Consider the following 25,397-nt stretch of genomic DNA (forward strand, 5'->3'; position numbering starts at 1 on the left):
AAAAGTATAAGAATAAAAAGGTCAAAAATGGGAGGAGGCTGAGAGAAAGTTGCAACTGTCCTGTTCCTTTAAAGTATACCTAGTATGTAAGATGTCTTTAGAACAAGATGGAATAGGATAAGTAGCAAGAAATGCTAAAGTAGGTAATTTGCTTCAACGTCTCATGCCTCAGTCCAATAATTGAAATGTAATATATATCGAATGTTGCCTGAATTAGTTGATTAAGTCCCATTTAGCACATTTAGAAGTAAAAGGAAATATGTAAGGGAGGTTGCTCAGCAACTAGTAAAGGCAAGGAGGAGACCCTGTGCTGTGTCAAAACGCACGGGTTATGTTCACCCTTACTAGTGCTGAGCATCCTATATGATAACTTAATAACCACGGCTGTTGGTTACTGTAAATATTCATGTATGGTGTATTAAGAAAAAAAAAATGTTGTAGATGAATCGCAAATGTCGACGAAAAAACAGGTGGTGAGTGCGCGTGACTTCAGCGATGCAGAAACTAGCCATCGCTGGGTCCAGAGATGCTGCCTGAGTGATGCGCAGCAGCCGGCCGCTGTCGTAGAGAACTGACAGCAGCAACAAATAATTAATTAATTGTCAAAAGTTGGCATGGCACTGCATGTTTGTTCATTTTAAATGGTTCCTGTGGTGTGACATAAAGAGTTAGTTAGTTCCCATGTAGACCTCTCACCGACTAAGTGGATATATTGGTGTGCATCTAGGTCTGATAGTAGAGTGACCCACTGAGTGTAGTGAGGCACCGCAGCTGGTAGTTAAGGCTTGGGAGAGGGAAAGGAGTTTTGATTAGTAGGACCAGTATTTTCATTTGTTGCAGTTTGTGGAGGCAGCGTGGCTATTTAGTCTGGTATAGGCCCATGCTCAGATACGTGGCTGTGATGGTTGTTTCCTCCCAACGCTGAGCAATGGAATATACAGAGATTCTGTGGGATTTTCTGAATAGTCACTGTTGATACCCTGGTTTTGGTGAATTTAGGTGCATGAGCTATTGATTGATTGTTGTCTTGTGGACAAGTTTCAGTCATAAAGTTTGCTGTAGGAAAATCCAGCATGAGCCTGGTTAGAGAGAGAAGTAGATTGTAGATGCTGAGTTTTTGGGACTCGGTGGAACCGATATCCTGTCCGTGTAGTACAATTAGTGGTTGCAGCTCACCCAGAGGTAATTGGGTTGTTAGCCATTTTGTTGAAGTGGTTTGGTAGTAGTTGGTGTTTGTGTTGAGAAGGGAAAGCCTCGAACACACGTTCGTTGTTGTTGTTTAAATACCACTATCTTACAGCGGACTGAGCATTGGCTCAAATAAATACAAACTGTTTCACTGTAATGTGATAGAGTGCAACAGTAGTTGAGTGGATAAGCGACGAGAAAATAAAGGAACCATTTTACAAGCAGCACGCAGCTAAACAAAGACTTGATTAGGCAAAGTGACGAGTGGCCAAATTCATGTAGGGTAAACTACACTGATATTCATTAACTTTTATTTACGTACATTAAACAGATATTTACATCAGCAATAGAGAAAAATGTGTGATATTTTTAAATCAAGTTGTTCAAGATTCAATGACACCTTTAAGAAAATATGTCCACTGAATATTTTTCATTTCCATGTCATCACAAGAAACTACAAGCTTTCCATAAATAGGAAACGTCATGGTCTTCTTGCCAGCTGCTGCCAGTGTTACCTTTATAGCTAGCTCCTGTAAAAAGATAAGTTACTTCCTGAAGGACTCACACATGAACCAATAGTCATGATTATAACTATAGCACTTAATCAACATTGAATAATTATTTAAGATACCTTAAATACTAATTAGATTTCAATACATGATTGACTTTTGACAGCAGATTAGAGAAACAATCTGAAAGAGCAATTTACAGAGTAATGTTAATTAATATAATCCTAACATCAAGGGAAAGTTTGAATAGAAATGTGAGTCGACAAGTGATAACACTGAAAGAGACATTTTCAACTAGACAGTGTTACTGGATTATGTTATCAAGTATTTTAAATCATTTGTAGTAAAGACTCATGACCCTTCAACCTCATTTCATTTCCAAAAGTGTATGCAGGATAGATTTTTAATGTACAGATTGTTAATATGTATGAAACTGATTTGTTGAGCAAATAAACAATGTACTGAATGGGGCAAATAAAAGTGGACTGGAGAACAAATTACAGGGTACAAAAAAATACAGTAGGGAAAAGAAAATAAAGCTCTGACCACACTATAGTGGATGATGAAAGAATTCACCATTTATCTCTGGTCAGCAAGTTGCTGTAGGTGGACAGTTGGAAGTGTTGCAGTCTCATCTGAAATGATCTGCTGCTGTTCTTGAAGGCTATGAGGGTTAGACTTGAGGGTCAGACTTGAGGGCTCCGCACACAAAGTAATGACACACAGACAGATCTGGTGACCTGGGTGGCCAGCTGGGCCCACAACCAGACTGTTATCTGCTAGCAACTCTGTTAGGAATGAAGATTTTGTAAATGTGCTCCAAGATTCAACTGGTTGTATGGGCATTGTTCCATCTTGTTGGAAGTGACTGTAGGTCTTTTCCGCCTCTGTTTAATGCTACCACAAATTTATGACTAATTATATTCACTTGTATGGGCCACTTTTATTTGCCCCACCCTGTACTATATCAGATTCTATATTCTAATGCTATTACATTATTGGCCTATATGTTACTACAAAATCCAGGATATTGCTGCTTTACTTTGAAACTATGTAGTGGAAATACTTGGCAAATTTCTCTTAAGATTGCAAACAATGGAGACTCCAGCATGGAATGTAATGATTTAATGGAAAGGACAGTTGCTACTCACCATACAGCAGAGGTGCTAGGTCACAGAAAGGCACAACAAAAAAACCATCAGAAAGTTAGCTTTTGACCAACAAGGCCTTCATCAAATACACACACACACACACACACACACACACACACACTTTCACACTCATGCAAACGAATCTCACACAAACACATGACCACAGTCTCTGTTAGCTGGAGCCAGATTCAGTTCAAAAAATATATTTCAGGTGAAATTGAAATTGTCAGTCAAGTCATTCTCTGCAAGTAATTTCAGGGTAGAGGTATCCATCTCCACCACCATAGCTGTTCTACATAAAGGTGTAAAAACTTGATGTGAACAGCTATGCAGCTGCCATTAGCCATGCTTTATATTATTATGCCAGATGCCAATTCACACCATGTTTGTACCAATGTTTTGGAATCATAGAACAACAGAAAGATATTTTGTGGCTGAATGCTCACCTCTGTGTCTGAAGCTTCTCAGTAATGTTCCTGTGTCTGAATACCAACCCCCTGACAATATCTGTCACAATTAATTTGATGTTTCCTTTCTCACACCGGATGTGTTTGGGGAACATATCAGTGTCCACTACCCAGAATATTTTGCCTTTGTTGTCTACAAAGCATACTGGAATTCTCTGTTTGCTGTCCCCCCGCTCCCCCCCCCCCCCCCCTCTCCTTTCCAGAACCAGCTGTGATCTAGAAAATAAAATGTTGCCTGACATATAATTAGATGCGTACTTAAATGTTATACAATCATCCTTGCAGTCAGAGGCTATTTTATTTATAGTTACTTATCTAACAAGGCTGCACCCCCTCATCCACTGTGGTGGATAGTCAAGGCATTTATTAATGTGTCATAAGACATCTTGTCATGCCCACCCTTTACAGAACTGTAATTTTCCCATTTGATTGTGGGATGATTAAAATGGCAGTATGACTGGGGAACTGAGGCTTTGTCTAAAGTTGTTGTTTACATCTGGAGATGAGTCTGTTGAGTGGTAGAAGGATACAGATGTAAAGTTTATACCTACCCTTGTACTGAGTCTTGCCCAAATTGTGCATGTTGTTTCAATTAATATTGTAATGGATTTACGTTTCTCATTTACTGTGACACATATGCCACCTTCACTTCCCATTAACCTACTATTTTGAAATAATCATAAATTTTCCCCATAAATTTCACTGCTATCAATTTTGGGTTTTGACGAACATTTTGTACCTAGCATTATTTGAGTTCCACTGATTTTTAGGAATGCTTCAAATCTGACCTTTTTTTGTGAGTGCTTTGGTAGTTAATCAATAGAATTTTTATATTCTCACCTATGGGAGAGCATTTCTTTGGATACACTTCCAGCTCTTCTACAAAAATCTTTATCTGAACTGGATGGAGAGTCACCTAAATGAAACACTCCTTGTGTGCTCCACACATAGTACTCGCAAGCCACTTGGCCCATGTACGGGATGCTCACAAGTGTCTATCCTATGGCGAAAGTATAGGTCGTCACAGCTTACCTTGATATAGAACTTTCGGAGTTTCTGGTTCAGCCTTCCACTCTACATAGAAATGGGGGCCACAGTCAGTTGTGGGGCAATGCTGCAGATTGTGTGCTTCATTGAAACAAGGCTATTCTTCTCTTCCAGTCACAGGAATGATCCAAGTATGACCTTGCAGCTCAGATGACAGCATCATTTGTTCCACTGTGTGCCAGTCTGCAGGTGATTGCACTCTGGTGCTTCAGTGGCTGCCAAAATAGCCTCTTCAAGATGTCGAATGAGGCTCTCAGGCATACACACTGTGTGCACCTGATACTAATTCCCAACCCTTGCTGCCATTTCCCTAAAGGAGGGTACACTTACTACACATTTGACCCGATGATGATTGATAGATTCCTATCCTTTTGTGTCTCTCTATCTTTGATGCAAACTCTGAAGGTTTCACAACAGGTGAAGTGAATCACACTGTTTCAGTTTTGGCTTCAGTGGAAGGTAACAGCTCAAACTTGTTGAGTGCAGGGATTTTTGTAACACCCTGACTCTTCCCTGTGTCCTGCCTCCCTTCTGCTAGCTGCATGATTCCTCCAGAACCTGAACAATGTCTCCCCCATTTGCTTCACCTGGTCCTACTCAACCCAACAAGCCACCTTCCTAGATGTTGACCTCCACCTCAGAGATGGCTATATCAGTACCTCCGTCCATATCAAACCTACTAACCACCATCAATACCTCCACTTCGACAGCTGCCACCCGTTTCATACCAAGAAGTCTCTTCCATACAGCCTAGCCACCCATGGTCATCACATCTGCAGTGACGAGCAGTCCCTCTCTAAATATACCGAGGGTCTCACTGAAGCCATCACTGATCGTAATTACCCTCCCATCCTTGTACACTAAACAAATCTCCTGTACCTTATCCTTCCAGTCTCCCACCACCTCCCAAAGTCCCACAGTCTGGCCACAGAGGAGCATTCCCCTTGTAACTCAGTACCATCCGGGACTGGAGCAACTGAATTACATTCTCCGCCAGGGTTTTGATTACCTCTCGTCGTGCCCTGAAATGAGAAATGTCCTACCCACTATTCTTCCCACCCCTCCTACCGTGGTATTCTGCCGTCCACCGAACCTACACAATATACTTGTCCATCCTTACACAACCCCTGCTCCCAGTCCCTTACCTCATGGCTCATACCCCTGTAATATACTTAGATGCAAGACCAGTCCCATACATTCTCCTACCACCACCTACTCCAGTCCGGTCACTAACATTACCTATCACATCAAAGACAGGGCTACCTGTGAAACCAGTCATGTGATGTACAAGCTAAGCTGCAACCACTGTGCTGCATTCTATGTAGGCATGACAACCAGCAAGCTGTCTGTCCGTACAAATGGCCACCGACAAACTGTGGCCAAAAAGCAAGTGGACCACCCTATAGCTGAACATGCTGCCAAACATGATACCCCTCATCTCAGTGACTGCTTCGAAGCCTGTGCCATATGAATTATTCCCACCAACACCAGCTTTTCTGAATTGCGCAGGTGGGAACTTTCCCTGCAATACATCCTATGTTCCCATAATCCTCCTGGCCTCAACCTTTGTTAGTTACTGTCCTCACCCATCCAGCCCCCTCCCTGTTCCCATTCCAGCACTACGCAGCCGTCATTTCACCGCCACACCCAGTCTTTTAATTTCTTTTATTTTTATTTCTCTTCTTTTCGCTACTTACCTCCCCCCCCCCCCCTTTCTCTCCTACTCTCTGTCTAAACTACAACACTTCACTGTCCGTCACTCCCACCATGCTATCCCTTCCCCTCCCCACCCCAGCCTCCTCCTTATCCCCACCCAGTTGCCACTCCCATCATGTACTGGTGCTGCTGCTCACATGAGGTTTGCTTGTGTGTGTGTGTGTGTGTGTGTGTGTGTGTGTGTGTGTGTGTGTGTGTGTGTCTACTGCTGACAAAGGCCCTAATGGCCGAAAGCTATGATTGTGTGAATCTTTGTATTGTGCCTATCGCAACTCAGCATCTCCGGCACATGGTGAGTAGCAACTTTCCTTCTCTCATATTGTTACATTCCATCCTGGATTTTCCATTATTTGAATTACCAATAAGGTGGACAACTACAGGTTAAAAATACCAAAAACCCTTTTAACAATCTTAATGACTGTAACAAGTTATAGTGACGACTGAAGGACTTATCAAGACAGAACTGAAACTATGTGTTGGCTGAAAGGTACAAGCAATGCTACAAACAATTAACGGCTGAAGGCCAACAGCAACTTCAGAATACACAATGGCTGAAGGCCTGAATCACAAGTGAGAAAGGCAGTTACACATTAACAAATACTAAGATATTTTCTTCTTAACAATCAAAATGGTAACAAGCTATAGTAACGGCTGAAGGCTTTATTGAGAAAATTGCAAATTATTGGTCGGCTGAAGGCCACAAACAATGTTACAAACAATCAATGGCTGAAGTCCTGGTTAAGAAGGTTGAAAATTATTCGTGGGCTGAAGGCCACAAGCAATTTCTGAATACACAAGGGCTGAAGGCCTGAATTACAAATAAGGTGGACAATTACACCTTAAAAATACTAAAACCCTTTCAAACAATCTTAATAACTTGTAACAAGCTATAGTGATGGCTGAAGGCCTCACTAAAATAGGATTGAAAATTATTTGTCGGCTGAAGGCCACAAGCAATGTTACAAACAATTAATGGCAGAAGGCCTGATTAAGAAAGGATTCAAAATTATTGGGGGCTGAAGGCCACAAGCAATTTTCAGAATACCCAACAGCTGAAGGCCTGAATTACAAGTAAGGAAGGCAGTTGCATGTTAAAATACTGAAACCTTTTTAAAACAATCTTAACCAACTGTAACAGGCTATAGTGATGGCTGCAGGCCTTATTAAGAGAAAATTGAAAATAATTTGTCGGCTGAAGGCCACAAGCTGTGTTACAAACAATTAATGGCTGAAGGCTGGAATTACAAGTGGGGAAGGCAATAACATGTTAAAACATTAGGGTAAATTTTAAACAATTATGACAACTTGTCCAAATAAGATGGAGTGATCCACAGACAATGCTCCCTGGATCAACATGAGGAAGGTGACCACAGCTGTGTAATTGGTGAAACAGGCAGCCAAGAGTTGTATTCACCTAACAGAATGGCAGCTCACACTAGGGGTAGCTGAAACGCCGACTGACCGACTAACCAATCCGCCTAACGTCCGATCACTGGTACAACGATGGAATATTTTTAGGCAAGGGCAAAGAGATGGACAGCACTATGTCTTCAGAAAAACACCCAAGGCCAAAAGAAACACTAGACCAAGGTAGACCTCCCAAAAACATATGCACAGCACAATTCAAGAGGCTGTTGAACTACACACCGGGTTGGACAGCATCAACGCGACAAGGAAAGGTACACTGCCGGAAAAGTATGGTAACCTCTAGGGCAGGTAACTGGGGTGTTAGCGGTCACAAGGCAGGAAATACCACCGGTTGCACTTCACTAATAAGAATGATACTAAATCCAAACATCAAGGAGTAGAAGGTGGCTAATAGCTTCCGCCAACCTGCCAGTCTCCACTTGTAGCAGTTGGTCTCACCGACCCTGGGAAGAGCAACATGCAAACAACAGCGAGATCTCAAACAGTGGAGGTTTCAGTACTGGACACGGTTCACTCAACTTCAAACGTCCTGGGTTCAGGTGCCAGTTACAGCACCTCATTCCGACAGTGCCTGCATGCCGCCAGAGGTCCTAGCCTGCCCCCACGCTGGAGACATCCTCGCTACTCTGTTCAAAGCCCCCAGCTGCCTGACACACACGACGATCTAGAAATACTAGTCATGGAACCAAAGATAGTACCACAGTACTGGCTGTTGATAACCACTGCTGCTGCCTTTCGTGGACAAGCAGTACTAGCAACTCAGTGACACCATTAACACAAGAAGGAATCGAGACACCACTACCGCTATTACATGATGTCAAGTAATGAACGGCAAGAAAGCGAGCCGCCTGCGGCTCAGTCTGTATAATGTGCTTGTTACTCTCATGTGTAATTTATATCTGCTGACTGGTAGGAGGGATGTGCCCACTGGCATTGTTAGCACAGAAACTGCAAGTGAGGAAACATTCCCCCTCTCATGTCCCCACTCCCCACTGAACATCGTGGCCATCGGCCAACTTATCGTCTACAGACTGTGTGTTTCCCACGTGTAGAGTTTTCAAAGGTTTTGTCTGGGTTTGGCAATTTGAGTGATGGCCGGCTGACACCAGTGATATGTCAGGTTAATTAGATACATTTTAATGGCACCTGTAACAATACAATCCACAATAGTATATGAATCAGTTTTAAATGCTGAAAAGAAAAATTACTCCATTCAGTTCATATTTAAATGAAACATTTCCTGCTTATGTTATCTTTGGCATACCCCAAAGATACATTTTCACTTAGGACCACCCTCTGTCAGTATAATGTAGCATTGCTTTAGTTCACTTAAATAAAGTACTGCATGCTGGTTTCATTCAGAAGAAAGAATGGATAGCTTGGTCAGCTAAAACACTAAAGAGCAGTTTCGGTTGAAAGAGTGAACACATGGTTCAACCAAGAGAAAAACTACTGATTGTTTTCACTTGAAAAGAAAGAATGAGTAATTCAGTCTATATGCAAAGCTACAATAGTTCAAATTTTTTCATTTGATTGTTCCCACTGACTGCTTTCATTCGAAAAAAATAAATGTATAATAATCCAACCGACAAGTAAAACTATGACTGACACTCAGTTGCTCCCACAACCTGGTTTCATTCAAAAGAATAAATGAATAATTCAATCAATATGAATAACTACAACTGAATGAGTTGATTGATTTCCAACAACCAGATGAATTAATCGTTTTCATTTGGTTGTTCCCATCACTAGTGTCAGGAAGGGCATCTGGCCACCAGCTATGACGAACATTGTGAAAGCCCATGTACCAATGCTGGTCTTGCAGAGAAATGAGAAAAAGTGAACAAGAAGAAGAAGAAGAAGAAGAAGAAGAAGAAGTATTCATGCATATAGGCATACATCAGTAGAAGTAAATATGGCATCCAGTATTTATAACTTGACCTGTATCTGATATAGAAAGAAACAAATTATACAATGATGGATGTATTCAGTTGTATTAATAAATTAAAGATATTGATATATAAAAAGAACAAATTTACAGTGAAATATTTCTTGTGTGACAGCTCCTATTACATTGTTGAGTAATTACTTGAAACAGAGATTAATAACTATAAAATCATGAGACAGACTGGCTGCTCAGCAATCACCTCCAGCAGGTGAAAATTTTTGGTACTGATGACAGACATGTATAAAAGTGCAAGGTGTCCCAAATTTTTGAAATATTATTTCCCTTCCTTTAGAGGAAAGGGGGATGCGTTTTGGGAAAGTGAGAAAGGATAAGGGCTTATCACTCAAAAACTGTGCCACTGTAAACTAATTGACACTTTTCACATCATAGTAAGGTGTCAGGAACAAGATCCATGGAACATGGAAACAAGTCCCAATTTATCAAAATATTTAAGTAACTGTAGGGCACAAATTGCCTATCAGCTTCTGCCTCAGATTCTTCGGCCAACATTCGTTTGATGAATTTTGTGATGTTTCATGTGCATGAGTTACTGCCATTGTCAAAGCTTCAACCTCCATTCCTGATGACACCACCAGCAATGGAGGATGGACCTTTGACAATGCACCACTTGTGCTGACAAAATGATAGAAAAGTCATCAAACACGTGTTGGCCGAAGAACCCAAGGTAGAAGCCAACAGGCAATCTGTCAACAAGTGGGCATGAAAGCCTTAACAGTTTTGCAACTGTAATTACTTGTTCCATTATTGAATAGCTTTGACTAAGATAGCTCCACAAAACCTAAGGAAAAATAAAATACATTCATGTGTTCCTCATTTTACATATGAATGGAACAAGAGGGGGAGTGATTAATAGTGGTACATCACACCCTCCACTATGCTTTGTGAAGCAATTTGCTGTGCTGATATCAGGCGCAGAATATATATTTGATGTTGGTGACATTGAGCACGGTGGGCCCTTGGTGCTCTTCGGGAGGAGCAGGCTGTGCATTGGCACTGGGTTTCACACTATCCCTTCTCTCATCATCTTCATAATGAACATGACAGGACACTACACACAGACCCCTTAAATCACCTACACTTAACAGATACACATACACACACAGTTCTCATACTTCATGAAGGAAAGAGACCTCCAGGCACGAAGGACAGGGAAAACCTGCCCTTTGCGGCCTTCCAGCCATTCGTACCATACCACTTTACGCTTACCAGAAAACTATACCTTTTTGGGTTGAACAGTATCAGCAGTTTTCTTTACAGTAAATACTGGCAGATTCACTGTAACACTAAACTTTTTTGTTACACGGAATATATTTTTGAAGTTGATGTTAACACTGCCTCCTGGCGTCAGTATGAAGGGTCCTTGGGGTTTTGGAAAACCACACTTTCCAATAATTGGAAAACTGTAAAAGTCAAAGGATAAATTAATTACTACCATGTGATAATGGGTCATTTTACTTAAAACATGTACTCAAAATAGGGTACTTCTGATAGGATATTTATACTGTAACAATGTTTTGTATGCTTGAGGAATAGTTAAAGGAAAGTACTCTTATTGTGTTTGCATAATAGGGGTCCATGTTTTGGTCTTTATATTATTCTTGCAATTTCTTTCTTTCTTATTTACTGTATGCTGATGTGCACAATTTGTCATAATACAACTGTTCCTTAGTAAATTTCTGTTGAATATGCTTGTTCCTAAGGTGCTTTGATGTGCAGTTTATTGGCTTTAGTTTTGAGTGGCTGTAGATTAAATAAAATTTTCTTTTTTCAATTGAAGTGATATGACAAAGAAATATTGATTGATCCTTCAGTCTTGACAAAGTATATCTCGGTGGAAGGTATAAATTATAATACAAACTACAAAACTATTTTTGTTGATGTGGGGGGAAAAAAATTAAAGCTACATCAAAGAGGATGTCATCAGTGAAACATCAAATGTCATCTGAACAGCTAGAAACAGGTTACCAGCATCAAAACTTATAATAACAGCATCAAAACTTGTAATAAGTGCCATCACACACAAAAGTCTAGAAAATAGAAAATGATAAATATATATAGAAAGAATAAACTGTAGTGTCACAGAACAGAGAAACAGAGTAAAGAGTAATATCCATAGAGCCCAATATATTTATAAGCACAGGTTGTTTAACACAGTAAGGCTTACATACAAACAGAATGGGACCTTAAATACCCAGCAAAATGGTTATTAATGTCAGTAAGATTACTTTTGGAGTGAAGGAGATCACTCACCAAAAACCAGAAGCACAGATTCATCAACAAGCACACATAAAAAGAAAACTTGGTAGCTCTTTCAATAAATTATTTCTCAGCTAGAGTAAGATACAAACAGAAAACACACACATTCACATGGATACATATACATGGTGCCTCTACACGGCACCACTGGACACACAGTGCCAGTGTTGCAGTTCAGCAGGTGGAGTAGGCTGGGGTGGTGGTGTGTCAGGTGGGATGGGTAAAGTGAAAGAGAGATGGGAGGGAGGAAGAGGGGTCAGAGGGAGGTAGCTGGTTTGTCAGCCAGGAATGCAGGAGAGAGGGTGGCAGACACATGGGTTGGGCATGTGATGCAAGAGTGTTGAAATCGGTGGGGAACGGTGCATGCTGATGTGGACTTGAATGGGGAGGTGGTGATTGGACAGGAAGGAGGAACTGTTGAGTGGAAGGTGTGAGGTCAGGATGATTACAGTGGCAAAGATTGTGTTGCAAAGATAACTCCTGTCTGCACAGTTTAGAGAAGTTGGCAGTGGAGAGGAGGATCTAGATGGTCTGGGATGTGAAAGAGCCATTGAAATTGAGTATGTTGTGCTTGGCTGCATATTGCAACACCAGGTTGTCAACTTTCTTCTTGGCAACTGTTTGATGATGGAAATTCATCCTGCTGTACAGGTGGTTGGTAGTCATACCAACATAAAAATCTGTACAGTGTTTGCAGCAGAGTTGGTATGTGAAATGGCTGCTTTCGAAGGTGGCCCAGCCTCTGATGGGCTAAGATAAGCCTGTGACAGGACAGGAGCAGGAAGTGCAGGATGAGCGGTTTGGACAGTTCTTGCACCAGCATCTTCCACAGGGATATGATCTATGTGCAATCTTTACTGTATACACCACACCTCTGAAATTGAAACCATTGCTCTTCCAGCACGTGGAAGAGCATTGCAGGCACCAACTCCATAATCTGTCCAACCTGTTGATGTCCTGCTCATGCCTTGAGACCCACTACCCATCCACATTTATCCAGCCCACAATGACACTCTTCACAACCCCTCACAGAAGCCAGACCGTGCTTATCTGACCTTCTCAATTGACTGCATCCTCCAAATCTTGCCAACACTTCACAAAAACCAGAACCCAAAGAAACCCGAAACACAGTTGTTAACCTTTCTATGAAAAATCTCAATGCCACAGAACTTTCATTCCTATCCAAAGGCCTCACACCCAAATTTAATAGTGTTAGACTTGTCAAAGACCTGCTCTCCTTCTCCTGACCCCTGCAGTGGGAACACTTCTTTGCCACCAAACCCTCCAACTGTTCATGACAGGCCTAATCTGTGCACCTGTGACTCCTCCTCCCAGCATTCCTAGGCAGCAAACCAGCTGCTCCCTCCATTAACCAGCCATACTCAACCCCTCTTCCTGCCTACCATCTCTCTCCCCCTCCACCCACCCCTTCAAACACTCCCCCCCCCCCCCCCAATCTAATACTCCTGCCGAATTGGAGCACTGGCATTGTTTGTCTAGATGATGCCATTTAGGGGCTTACGAGTGACTCTCTCTCTCCCCCCCCCCCCCCCCCCTCTCTCTGTGTGTGTGTGTGTGTGTGTGTGTGTGTGTGTGTGTGTGTGTGTGGGACTAGCTTGAGAAAGGTTTTACAGCAAAAGATAGTAAGTTTTCATTCTTTTTTTGAGTGTGCTTCTTGACGATTTGATACTTAGGAATGGTCTCCTTTACACCTATTGTACAGTATTTGCATTCTCTCAGAACTTTTATAACTAAGCAATATTATAAGGATTATGGGGAACTAAATGCTAGTGTGAGGGAAGTGCCATGAAGGAGCAGGTGGCTATTTGTAGGGGGATCTTGCCATGGTGCACAAAGAAATAAAAATAACAATTTAGAATGTGAAGAAAAAATATTCTTATTTCAAAAGGAAATTAAGTAGTGAAAACTATAAAATTTCAGTAGAAAGAAATGTTGCCTATGAATTACCTGCTGATTAACACATTTAAAAGTGAGAATACTGTGACAGATTTCCTTCCTGAGGATGTACTGGAATTTTGCTTCTGAAGGTAAGTAGTGTATAATGAACTGTATTTAATAACTTGGATTTCTGTTTATGAGCTCTAAATGAAAAATTAGCATATACTTTTTATTAAGTATCTTGTTAGTTATGGATCTACTGAAGATATTGAATGTGCATATCTGAAGTATCGCTATGTAAACTAAATTTTTCGACTTAGAAAGTAAGAGATTATTTTAATTTTCTTGTGTGAGGAAATAGCTACGGATGAGGAAAACATAAATTTTGCTTAGATTTTTTCATGAATTTGAATACAGTCTGTAACAGGCTACAGAAGGTATGAATGTGGTATTTGCTGGAACATATAAATAAAATAAATAACCATCAAATCATGGTGTGTAACAAGATGAAATCAAATCAATAAATAACCAGCTGACAAAACAAAAACTCTTGTAAATTTGCACCCCATGACTCTGAAAAATGCACAGTAGGAGAGGCTGCTAATGTTAGAGACATAACAATGGAGGAGAGTCTTAAAGAACTCATGGACAGACAGAATGAGCAGTGAAGAAATTTCTGTTGATAGGAGACAGAAATTCATTATAAAAGACTTTCAAGTAATGAGGGATATGATTGGGCACTGGTATAGGCATTTTCCTTTCATCATCCATACCGAGAATCAAGTGAACAAATATGAATGTAAGAGATACAAATATACCTATGTCTCAGCTTAACAATGCCAAAGCAAGAGAAAATTGATTGCCATCTGGATTCATGGTAAAGTCTTTTTCAAAAGGTGACAATAGTGATATAATTTCGTCACAAATTCCATCCGTGCAAACATCAGTGCCATATGATGAAGCATCACCCAAAGCATCTCAAGAGCTTGAAAGTATGAAAGTAATTCAGTTACAATGTGTGCAAGTGAAAAAACTGCCTGCACCACAGATTTCAATGAGATTCCAAGCAGAAACAGTTCCCCCCCCCCCCCCCCCCTCACAACCACAAGTATGTGATCGTTACTTCAGACTTTAAGCTTATGCCCTTGCTTATTTCCCTATTTATGCTACATTATTGCTATTGTACACATCGGTTCATGCCCAACAGTGCACAGTACCACAATGTTCCAAAAAGCCATGTGTGAAAATCCCATTTTCCAGGGGGTCATATCTCCTGTTCTATTGATCATAGAGATAAGGAGGCAAATGTTTTGGATAGCCACTGGTGTAGTGACAATTTGTATATGTATTGGAAGAATGGACATACTGTTTGCAAAGTAAAAGGCTTTTATGAAGTCTATAAATACTACATAAAACTTTTCTCTCTCTCTGCAAGGGCTTCCCATACATTCTTTAACAGGAGTTCCTTTGTGCTCAGAGTAGATGCTTTTTCCCTGGATCTTATTTGGCTTTCAGGGGGAGGTATTCATTGATTGTTTCGTTTGTTCTTTCTGTTGTTATTTTTGTGAATATCTTGAAAATTAGTTTTCTAGTGCTATACCTCTGTATTTGCTGTATCTTATCCCTGTATTAATTCTCTTGCAACCATGTTCATTGCACTTTTGAGACCTTCTATATTCTATAGGAGGATCTTTAAGGTTCCTACTGCTTCTGCTTCTTTGGATTTATTTGGGTGGTGTTCTTGTGTCTTATTGAAGACACACCCTTTTGTTACAACTGAAGAATCTGGAAAACAAAGTCAGAAATGTCTAAGTTTGAAAGTCATGAAGAAGTAACACAGTGAGGGAATTCATATCTTGAAATTACAGCACATGAGCAAACTAGCCATCTACAACCACCTGGAACAACATAAATACTGCCATCATGACAGTCACATAAAACACAGCAAAGCTAGACACTACAAGATTCACAATATTCCTTTTGTTTCATGGTCACAAGGCCAAAATGACAATGATACATTGTTCCAGTTTCAACCAGATGATACTCAAGATGACTACATGAAACACCTCATAACCAGGACCAAAGAAGCAAGATAACATGCTCACATATGAATCCTGGATGCCTAGGAGAAGGACCAAGAGTGCTATAACTCCATGCACTGACAAGTGACATACAACCCACGAGACTTGATATGGCTTTTTATGCCTGCAGAAAGTGGGACTATTGGATAAGTTACTAAACTGCCTCTTTGGGTCATTTAGTATCCTTTGTCACTTGTTGGACATCACACACAAAGTTCAGGATTATGAATGAATCTTCCTAAAAAAGACCAAAGTGCAGAGACATTGTCCATATCCTCCATATAAAGCCCTGCTACAGTCCTGAGTGTCTAATTAAGACCTGCTTGATGAATGTACTGCTTCTAGGAGACTTTGACAACATGACCAGACCATTAGTATCCATACACAGGACAATGCCGCTATACAGAGGATAACTGACAAGATCTGGGTTCAGGGTGCTGTAATCAGCTCCACTGAGAACTTCCGAAAGAGTGGGTCACTGTTTCTCCAGAGTAGGGAGAATGCTGTGAACTGTGCTGTTTGTTACCCATTTCATTTATTAATAGCATTAATGAATTTATCTGTACAATACATGGCACCACAATCTCATTGTGGAAAACATCCATAACTATGGTTTGTGATGTAGTAAGCAAATTGGTGTTGATATTTTATGAGTGCTTTATTGACATAACATCCTCTTACCTGAAATTACCAGCAACAGGAGATGTTATGGCAAGTGTAGCACTTACTGTTCCTAGACTGGTTGACTCAAAAACAATGGGAACATCTCTTCTCTCACCAGACTCAAGTGTGACAACCTTCTCTACTTTGAAATCACTGTTATCAATCTGAAATTGATAGTCAAATGAAAGGTAATGAAACTCTTTTGTCAATTCATATAGTTATTAAAGAGAAAAAAAGAAACAGACACACACAAATGACACATTACATGGAAATAGAGTGTAAATAATAATAGAGAGCTATAGAAAAAATTCTGCTTACTTTATATCAATGTGAATCATATTGTAAGCTACATCAATATTTCTATGTAAAGACAAGTTGTTTAAAGTAGTTGCCAAAAAGCTTGAAAAGTTCTTGATTGATTTACTTCCAATTTTTTCATGATACTCTAATAAATGTTTGAAAAGACATACGCTACATAATTTTTTAATATTTATGGTAAATCAAGATATAAATAAAAGCTATACTACTACACAAAGACAAGTCATTCTTTAACGTTGTTATCAAATATCTACAAAAGTGCATGACCAATTTACTTCAGATTTTCACATATACATGTTTACCCTGCAACTCACAGTTAAGTGCTTGGCAGAGTGTTCATTGACCCATCTTCAAGCTATTTCTCTACTGTTCCATTCTCACATGAGAAAAATGAGCACTTAAATCTTTCTATCTGACCTCTGGTTTCTGTTATTTTATTATGCTGATCATTTTTGTGTATGAGGTGATGGATGTCAGCAGAATATTTTTACAATAGGAGGAGAAAGTTGGTGACTGAAATTCCATGAGAAAATCCTGCCATAACAAAAAATGTCTTTATTTTAATGACTGCCACCCCAATTCACATATCATGTCCATAGCTCTTTCTCCCCTACTTTGAGATAATACAAAATGAGCTGCCTTTCTTTTAATTTTTTTGATAGCCTCAGGCAGCTCACCTGTTGCAGATCACCCACAGCACAATGATACTCAGAAGAGAGCGGACAAGTGGGGTGTAACCACTCTCATTAGTAGACTTGTTGCACTTCCTATGCAGTCTTTGGTTTTCTTTCCATACAACACTATCTCTGTGATTGTTCCAATTGAAAATGTTCATAGCTGTAATCCCTAAGTATTTAGTTGAATTTATGGCCTTTAGATTTCTGTGATTTATCATGTAAGCAAATGTATATGGTATATAAATATATGTGTATACTTTATAAGGAATAAATGTTGTTAGTAAAAATTCCTGACCAATTTACTTCAAATTTTTACGTGTTACTCCAATAAACATTTGGATGGATGTAGGCAGTGAATTTAACATTAAGTACAGAAAAATTTCACTTTGTATTGGAAGAAGATACATATTTAGGGCATGTCATTAGCAGTGAAGAGGTTGATACAGATCTGAGGTTGATGCAAGCAGCACAGGAATTTCTGATTTCTATCAATGCCAAGGAATTACAGTCTTTCCTAGGATTAGGGAATAACTGCAAAAATTCATAAAAAGAATTGCAGATGTAGCAGGACCATATACACGACAGTTAAAAAAGGGCTTAAAGTTCAGTCACTTGAAGGAATGTTGAGGATTGCATCAATATCAATTCTAGTAATAATTTTTCTGGACTACAAGACAGAGATTATCTTGTCAACTGGCACTTCCAATTAAGCTACACAAGATGTGTTCTCAGTCAAGTATTAAATGGAGAGGAACATCTGGCAGTGTACGCTTCTAAGCAGTAAAAAAGAGACACTTACTGTGGTAGGTCGACTCAGGTATTTTCATGTTATTTGTATGGAAAAAAGTGTCTAGTGGTAACAGACAATGCTGCTCTGAAACCATTATTGGGGCTTTAAAGACCCTTCTAATAGCCTGAGTAGATGGGCATTGAGATTAAGTGAGTTCAAGTATGAATTGATACAAAGCCTGGTAAGGAACATGTGGATTAAGCTGAAAAGTGTCAGTGATACAAACACTGTGTCATGACCTTGCACAGCAGGTTTACATAGAATCTAGACAGTACATGTTGCAGTCACAATTCACTGTGTGTGATAGGTTGTTGTGTAAGACAATGAGGTTGGGGGCACAGTTAGTAGTGCCAGCAGAGCTAACAGAGGAAGTGTCGAAAGAAGCGCATGATCACATATGTCAGGACTGGTGGTTGTAGAACAACAGTTTAGTGAGTAGTCAAATGCTACTTGTGGAAGTCAAGGAAAGAACATGTAGCCTGGTATGTGAGGGGATGTGTACAATGCATGCAGTGGGCAAGTATGAGCCATAAGTTAATGCACTTGCAGAGGTTACAAGAAGTGATGGAACCATTTAAACTGAGTGGGTTGGATGTCCTCAGACCATTCAAAAGGACTGCAGCTGGGAATCAATTTGTGCTGATTATTATTAGCATTTTTATAGGTATGTGGAAATGGTTGCAATGCCTAACTGACAGGCAGCAACAGTAGTGCAAGCATTGGTCAACAGCCAGCTGGTCAAATTCTGAGTGCTAGAAATCAGGCTTACAGATAAGGAACAAACTTTATGTACATTTGTTAAAGCACCCTTGTAATTTGCTAAAGGTTAGGAAGTTAAGGACAAATCCACTGCACCCTGAGGCTCACGTCATAACAATTGAACACATACAGGGTGATTCATGAAGATATGCAAATATTTTAATATGTTATTCTACAAGTAAAACTGAAGGAAAAGGTTAATATAAACATAGGTCCACAATAGTTTAGTTATGGAGTTATGGCCAATAAAAGATTTTGCCTGAAATTTAGCAACTTTGCTAATATGAAGCAATTGCAACACAGTATGAGGTTACAATAAAGCATGATTTTAATTTATTTTGTTGTTATTGGTCTGGTGAATCTAATGAAACACGTCCCAGGCATGTATCTCCAGTAGTTTTGAGAACATCCAGAGAAGCAAACACTATTATACAAGTAAATTTGTTTACTTTCAATTAAGAATGTAGAAACATTTATGTCATTGTAGTGAGTTGTTTCAGTCATTTCCTAACCTTGAAGTGAGGTAGTTTCCTGTATTGTTCAGTGAAAGAAAATAATAACAAGAGTGTGTTTAAGTAAAACCACATAGTAACTGTTGTAGACACATGTCTGGGAGCAGATCAGTAACAACAAAATAAATAGAAATTGTGCTTTACTTTAACCTCATACAGTTTTGCAATGGCTTCATATTAGCAAAGTTGCTACATTTCAGGCAGAATCTCTTATTAGCTATAATTCCATAACTAAACATTTGTGGACCTAAGTCTATATGAACTTTTTTCTTTAGTTTCACTTGTAGAATAACATATTAAAATATTGGAGTATCTTTGTGAAGCACCCTGTATTTATCTTTCATTGTCAGAGCATATAATTCATAAGTCCATACCATTACAGGACTGTCACTGTATCAAAGCACATACCATCACTGTTTGACAAAATAAGGCCAAGAGCCTGTTCCCTTTTGGAATTAGCTCTCTGCCTGATCAGAAAGCAGGCAACACATAAAGTTAAGTCTGTGATGACACTTGGCACAGAGGTGCTCAAAATAATCGTTATTTGCCATTGCCTTTCCCTATACAGAGGGACATGTTGAACAAGCGCGACATGTTGAACAAGCTGTTCAGTTGATATGCATCCCTCTTGCTCTAAAATTAACTGGTTTATGGATCTCAACAGACCTGGTTCCAGAGTTTGATTTAACAAGGTCAGATTCTGCCTTGGCAAAAACTCTAAAGGGGCTTCTGGCCAGTACAACTGTGGCTGTGTAACATCCAATTGCGACACTCCTGAAATTGGTGCTGGCAGATGGAAGGTTGGTCCTATTATGTTACACTTAGTTCCATTGATTAAAATTCTGCTTCCATCGAGCTCTATATGTTTCTCTTCTGCAAATACCCCCCACTCAAAACAACTTGCTACTACTACCATATTCTCGTGGGTGGAGAAGATCCAATGCATCCCAACCCATTGAAAACTCAATTTTGTCTCCACAATGTCCCTTGCACAGTCTGTTCCTTTTCCCCTGGCTAAAAATAACTGCACCATGCACGTGTCTTATATTTGTAGCTTCACAGATTTTACTCCAACATTCGCTGTTTTTGATTCACACTCAACACCAATTGTGTGACTACTTTCATTCTTAAATTTACATTATATGAACTGGTGCAATACACACAACTTCACTGACTGAGCACTGTCGATAACTAAAAATTTAAACAGGAAATCGTATGCTTCTGACATCGACCACACATTTTTATTATGGATTTGCCACAAAATTACCTCCGACTCATTTATTTCTCCAGAACTGCAATTGATTTCTCCTCCAGCAACACTCCACATACGTCAGATGCTACACTTCCTTTTTCAGTGACCTGAGGACAGGGATCACCATCACACTTCATCCCTCTTCAAAAGACTGCTGCCCGAGCAGGCTCACAATAGTTGAAAACACAAATAAGAAAATACAGTGCCTAGTTAATATATGCAAACCCAATGATACATAACAAGAAAACAAAAACAAAACAAAAAATTTACTAATACTCTACTACTTTCTAGATCACAAAGCATACGGTACTTCATGCTGTACTCTATCTTCCTGGTTTTCTCTGTGCTTAGCACCTCTCTTCACTCTATCTTTCTTCTTCTTTCCTTCCTTTGACATGCCTGGAATCACATCTGGGCAACCCTTAAATGGCCGTAACCACCCAATGTGTACTATCGTCATTCTAGTTGGCAGCTGAAGCTTAACATTAATGGGAGATGTGGTTTCAACAACTTGGTATGGCCCTTGACACCTTGAGAGGAACTTCTTCGTTTTCCCTTTTTGCATATAGGTGCTGGAGAGCATTACCCATTGCCCCACTCTATACTTTGGTAAACTTCCTTTCCGCTTTACTGCATCTTCCTGCTTTTCCAAAGCCTTCGCATTCGTCTTTTGTACCTATTTCCAAACATCCTGAATTATCCTTGCGAATTGATGTACAGATTCACCGGTCCTTCCTTTCTGTAGCTTCACTAAATCAAATGGTGATGGCATTTTCACCCATACACTTCCTGATGTGGAGACAAACCAATATTTGTATGGACTTTTGCATTGTATGCACATACACTATGCTTCAAATACTCATCCCACTGATGGTGATGAGAATCCACATAAAAACTCAGCATCTTCCCGACTGTTCTGTGTACTCGTTCTGTCCTTCTATTGGCCTGTGCATGCAGTGCGCTCATCCTCAACTTCATTACGCTCAACAGTTTACATAGTTCCTTCATTAAACCTGACATAAGGTTGGATCCTTGATCAGTAATTATTATCTCTGGTACACCAAACTTCAAAATCCAGTTGTTTACTAATGCTTGCATAACCATTGCTGCCTTTTGATTTGGGATAGCCACCACCTCCACATACCTTGAAAAATGGTCTATTATTGTCAGAACAAATCTGTTCCCTGATGGTGTTCGCCTGAAAGGTTCCAAGATGTCAATCCCCAGCAAAGAGAATGGACATGTTGCTTCCAGTAATCATTGTAGCTGTATCTGTTTCCGACTCACATCTGCTCTCTGCGCTCACAGTATACAATTCTTGACATACTGGTCCACATCTACTTTCCTACCTCTCCACCAATACCTCTTCACCACTCACCTGTTTGTCGCTCTCCACCCTCCATGAGCAGATATCATGTGATCATGTGCTTCCTTTAAAACCTCATCCCTCAGCTTGACTGGCACTACTACCCTTGGTCCTAACTTCGATTCCCTGCGCAGAAGACCGTCGTACATATTAAATTGTGTCTGTGTCTGATACTGTTTACAATCATTGTCCGCGTCCTGTAATTCTTGCCATACTGCTATGTCATACCCTTTGACTTCTACTTTTGACACCTTCCTAATTAGTGCATCCACATTACCTTGCTTCTTCCCAGGCTTGTACACCAGCTCGTAGTTCAATTCACTAAGCTCACAGCCCATCTAACGAGTCTAGTGGATGGATCCTTCAACCCCAACAACCACTTAAACACAGTATGACCTGTCACTACCTGAAATCTTCTCCCATATAAATAACATTTCAAATATGTGATTCCATAGATTACACTAAGCATCTCCCTCTCAGTTGTTGAGTAATTCCTTTCTGCTGCATTCAACCGCCTAGACACATAGGCTACAGGATGTTCTTTCTCACCAATTTCCTGACTAAGAACACACCCTAATGCTTGATTCAATGCATTGCATGCTAGTATAGGCAACTTTTTAAAATCTGGAAACACAAGAACTGGACTTGATGTTAACACTTCTTTCAATTTGTCAAATACTTTCTGACGCTCTTCTGTCTACTCAAATTTCACACCCTTCCATAACAATCGCATCAACGGCTGTGCTAAATCTGCAAAACCCTTCATGAAATTTTGATAGAAGTTGGAAAGTTTGATAAATAACTGCACTTCCTTAACTATTTTTGGTTCCTAAAAATCACTTACAGCCTGTACCAACCTCGGATCTATTCGCACTCCATCCTTACAGATAATATGACCCAAATATTTTACTTCTTCTAATGCGAAATGACACTTCTCCAGGCTCAACATCAAAAGAGCTGCTCTTAAACTCATAAAGACTTCCATTAACCGCTATGTTGCTCCACACTACTTGGAAACACTATAATGTCATCCAAATAGACAAGACACTGCCGTGGTTTCAAACCCCTCAAGACACTGTCTAGCAACCTCTGAAACATTGCCGGAGCATTTTTCAGCTGAATGGCATTCTAATGTACTGGCAATGGCCTCCAGGTGTAGAGAAAGCAGTTTTTGGATGATCCTCTGGAGTCACCTCTAACTGATGATAACCACTTATCAAATCCATCATAGAAAAGTACTGGCACAGTCCTAAATGATCTAAAGTCTCCGATATGTTTGGAATGGGGTATGCGTCTGTTACTGTCTTATTACTGAGGTATCGGTAGTCACAACAGAACCTGTATTTCTTAGTTCCATCCGTAGATTTTTTAGGCGCAATGACAAGGCTCTCTCCTCAGCAACTATTACTATGCTCTATACTGTTTGCTGGCTGCTGATCAATGAAATCCTCCACAATTGGCTGAAAATACCTTGGTATTTTGTATGGTTTATGGTAAACAGGTGCTTCATTCCCTGTTGGTATCCTATGTTGAACCATGCAGTTGCTGGCAACGCCCCTTGTGGAAAAAGAAATCCTTAAATTCCCACAATAATTCTTCCATATGCTCTCTTTCTTCTCCTTTCAAATGTTTAATTTTGTCACGCAATGCAGTTCTATCAGCAGTTAGTGGTTGATCGCTTCGCCTACCTCTTGAACACCAGTCTTCATCATCTGGTACATTTAAATATGCTACTAAAAGTTCTTTCCTCAAATTCTCATCTACAACACTAAAATTATCCACGTTCATGGGAACTACTTGCCCATCGTTCCCCTCCTGTACGTGTACAACACTACATTTCACAAAACAACCCATTGAACCCAAATCTTCATTATCCTCCAATGGTTCAATAACACATACTGTACCCACAGGTAGATTTGACTCCACACTTACCCAAAGCGACTTCCCGGTGCCAGTAGACACACACTCATGCGAATTAAGCCTTAATGTTAATTTAGATGGTTCAATTGGTTTGTTCATTACATTGAACTCCCTTCATGACAGCTTTGCATTGACAACAGTTTCCCCTAGCAGAAATAACATTCCACCAAGTTCCACAGTTCGTTGTCCAAGGTCAAATTTGGCACGACGTTGATGCAAGAAATCTACTCCTAGGATCATGTTGTAGCCCTCACTTACCCATGGTACTACCTCCACGCATCCATTAAATCGGACTTTCCCTACGCGAAAGTCAACTGTCACCAACCCCAAAGGCATGACCTCCTTATCCTCCACTCCACACAACCTAACACTTGGTGGGTCTAGCTTCCTTCGTCCCATTAACTTCTTAGTACCCACTGACACTTGTGCCCCTGTGTCCAACAAAATCTTAAACTTTTTAGTTCCTACAGATCGTACCACTGAACATTCCACCTCTGCATACATATTCGTAGTGCTGAAATTAAACAGGAACTCCCTTAGGTGGGTCTTGGGCCCCCTCTGTTGTTTAACGATTGTCCACCTCTCCTATCTCCACTTCTCCATCCTCCACCCTGCTGATTTCCACCCCTTCCTCTATTTCTAGGTGACTGGGTACATTGCCTCTGCACATGTCCCATATGACCACACTTAAAATATTTCACATCTGCCATAAACACTGTTTACCCCTCGCGTACCCCTGTTGCCACATCTATTTCCTCACATTGAATTGCCAGCTGAATGGCCAAATACAAATCTTTCAGAGTCCCTTCACGCACTTTCCATGACATATGTGTCAAAATGCACATCAAGTGCCCTTTGCTTGGCCTACATCTACATCTACATCTACATTTATACTCCGCAAGCCACCCAACGGTGTGTGGCGGAGGGCACTTTACGTGCCACTGTCATTACCTCCCTTTCCTGTTCCACTCGCGTATGGTTCGCGGGAAGAACGACTGTCTGAAAGCCTCCGTGCGCACTCTAATCTCTCAAATTTTACATTCGTGATCTCCTCGGGAGGTATAAGTAGGGGGAAGCAATATATTCGATACCTCATCCAGAAACGCACCCTCTCGAAACCTGGCGAGCAATCTACACTGCGATGCAGAGCGCCTCTCTTGCAGAGTCTGCCACTTGAGTTTATTAAACATCTCCGTAACGCTATCACGGTTACCAAATAACCCTGTGGCGAAACGCGCCGCTCTTCTTTGGATCTTCTCTATCTCCTCCGTCAAACCGATCTGGTACGGATCCCACACTGATGAGCAATACTCAAGTATAGGTCGAACGAGTGTTTTGTAAGCCACCTCCTTTGTTGATGGACTACATTTTCTAAGCACTCTCCCAATGAATCTCAACCTGGTACCCGCCTTACCAACAATTAATTTTA

General features: G+C 40.3%; 1 protein-coding gene across 1 annotated transcript in view; it reads right to left on the bottom strand.

Annotated features, from left to right (window-relative positions):
- Positions 1 to 1,512: 1,512 nt before the first annotated feature.
- Positions 1,513 to 25,397, bottom strand: part of LOC124795319 (hydrocephalus-inducing protein-like) — a 54,085-nt gene continuing 30,200 nt past the window's right edge. Inside the window, exons 3-5 of the mRNA XM_047259290.1 lie at positions 16,393 to 16,538; positions 10,695 to 10,875; positions 1,513 to 1,718 (exon numbers count right to left, since the gene is read on the bottom strand). Of these exons, the coding sequence (XP_047115246.1) occupies positions 1,572 to 1,718; positions 10,695 to 10,875; positions 16,393 to 16,538 (474 nt within the window). The 3' untranslated portion in view covers positions 1,513 to 1,571. The remainder of the gene's footprint in view (positions 1,719 to 10,694; positions 10,876 to 16,392; positions 16,539 to 25,397) is intronic.

This window comes from Schistocerca piceifrons, chromosome 4, assembly GCF_021461385.2.
Source record: "Schistocerca piceifrons isolate TAMUIC-IGC-003096 chromosome 4, iqSchPice1.1, whole genome shotgun sequence".
NCBI classification, from domain to species: domain Eukaryota; kingdom Metazoa; phylum Arthropoda; class Insecta; order Orthoptera; family Acrididae; genus Schistocerca; species Schistocerca piceifrons.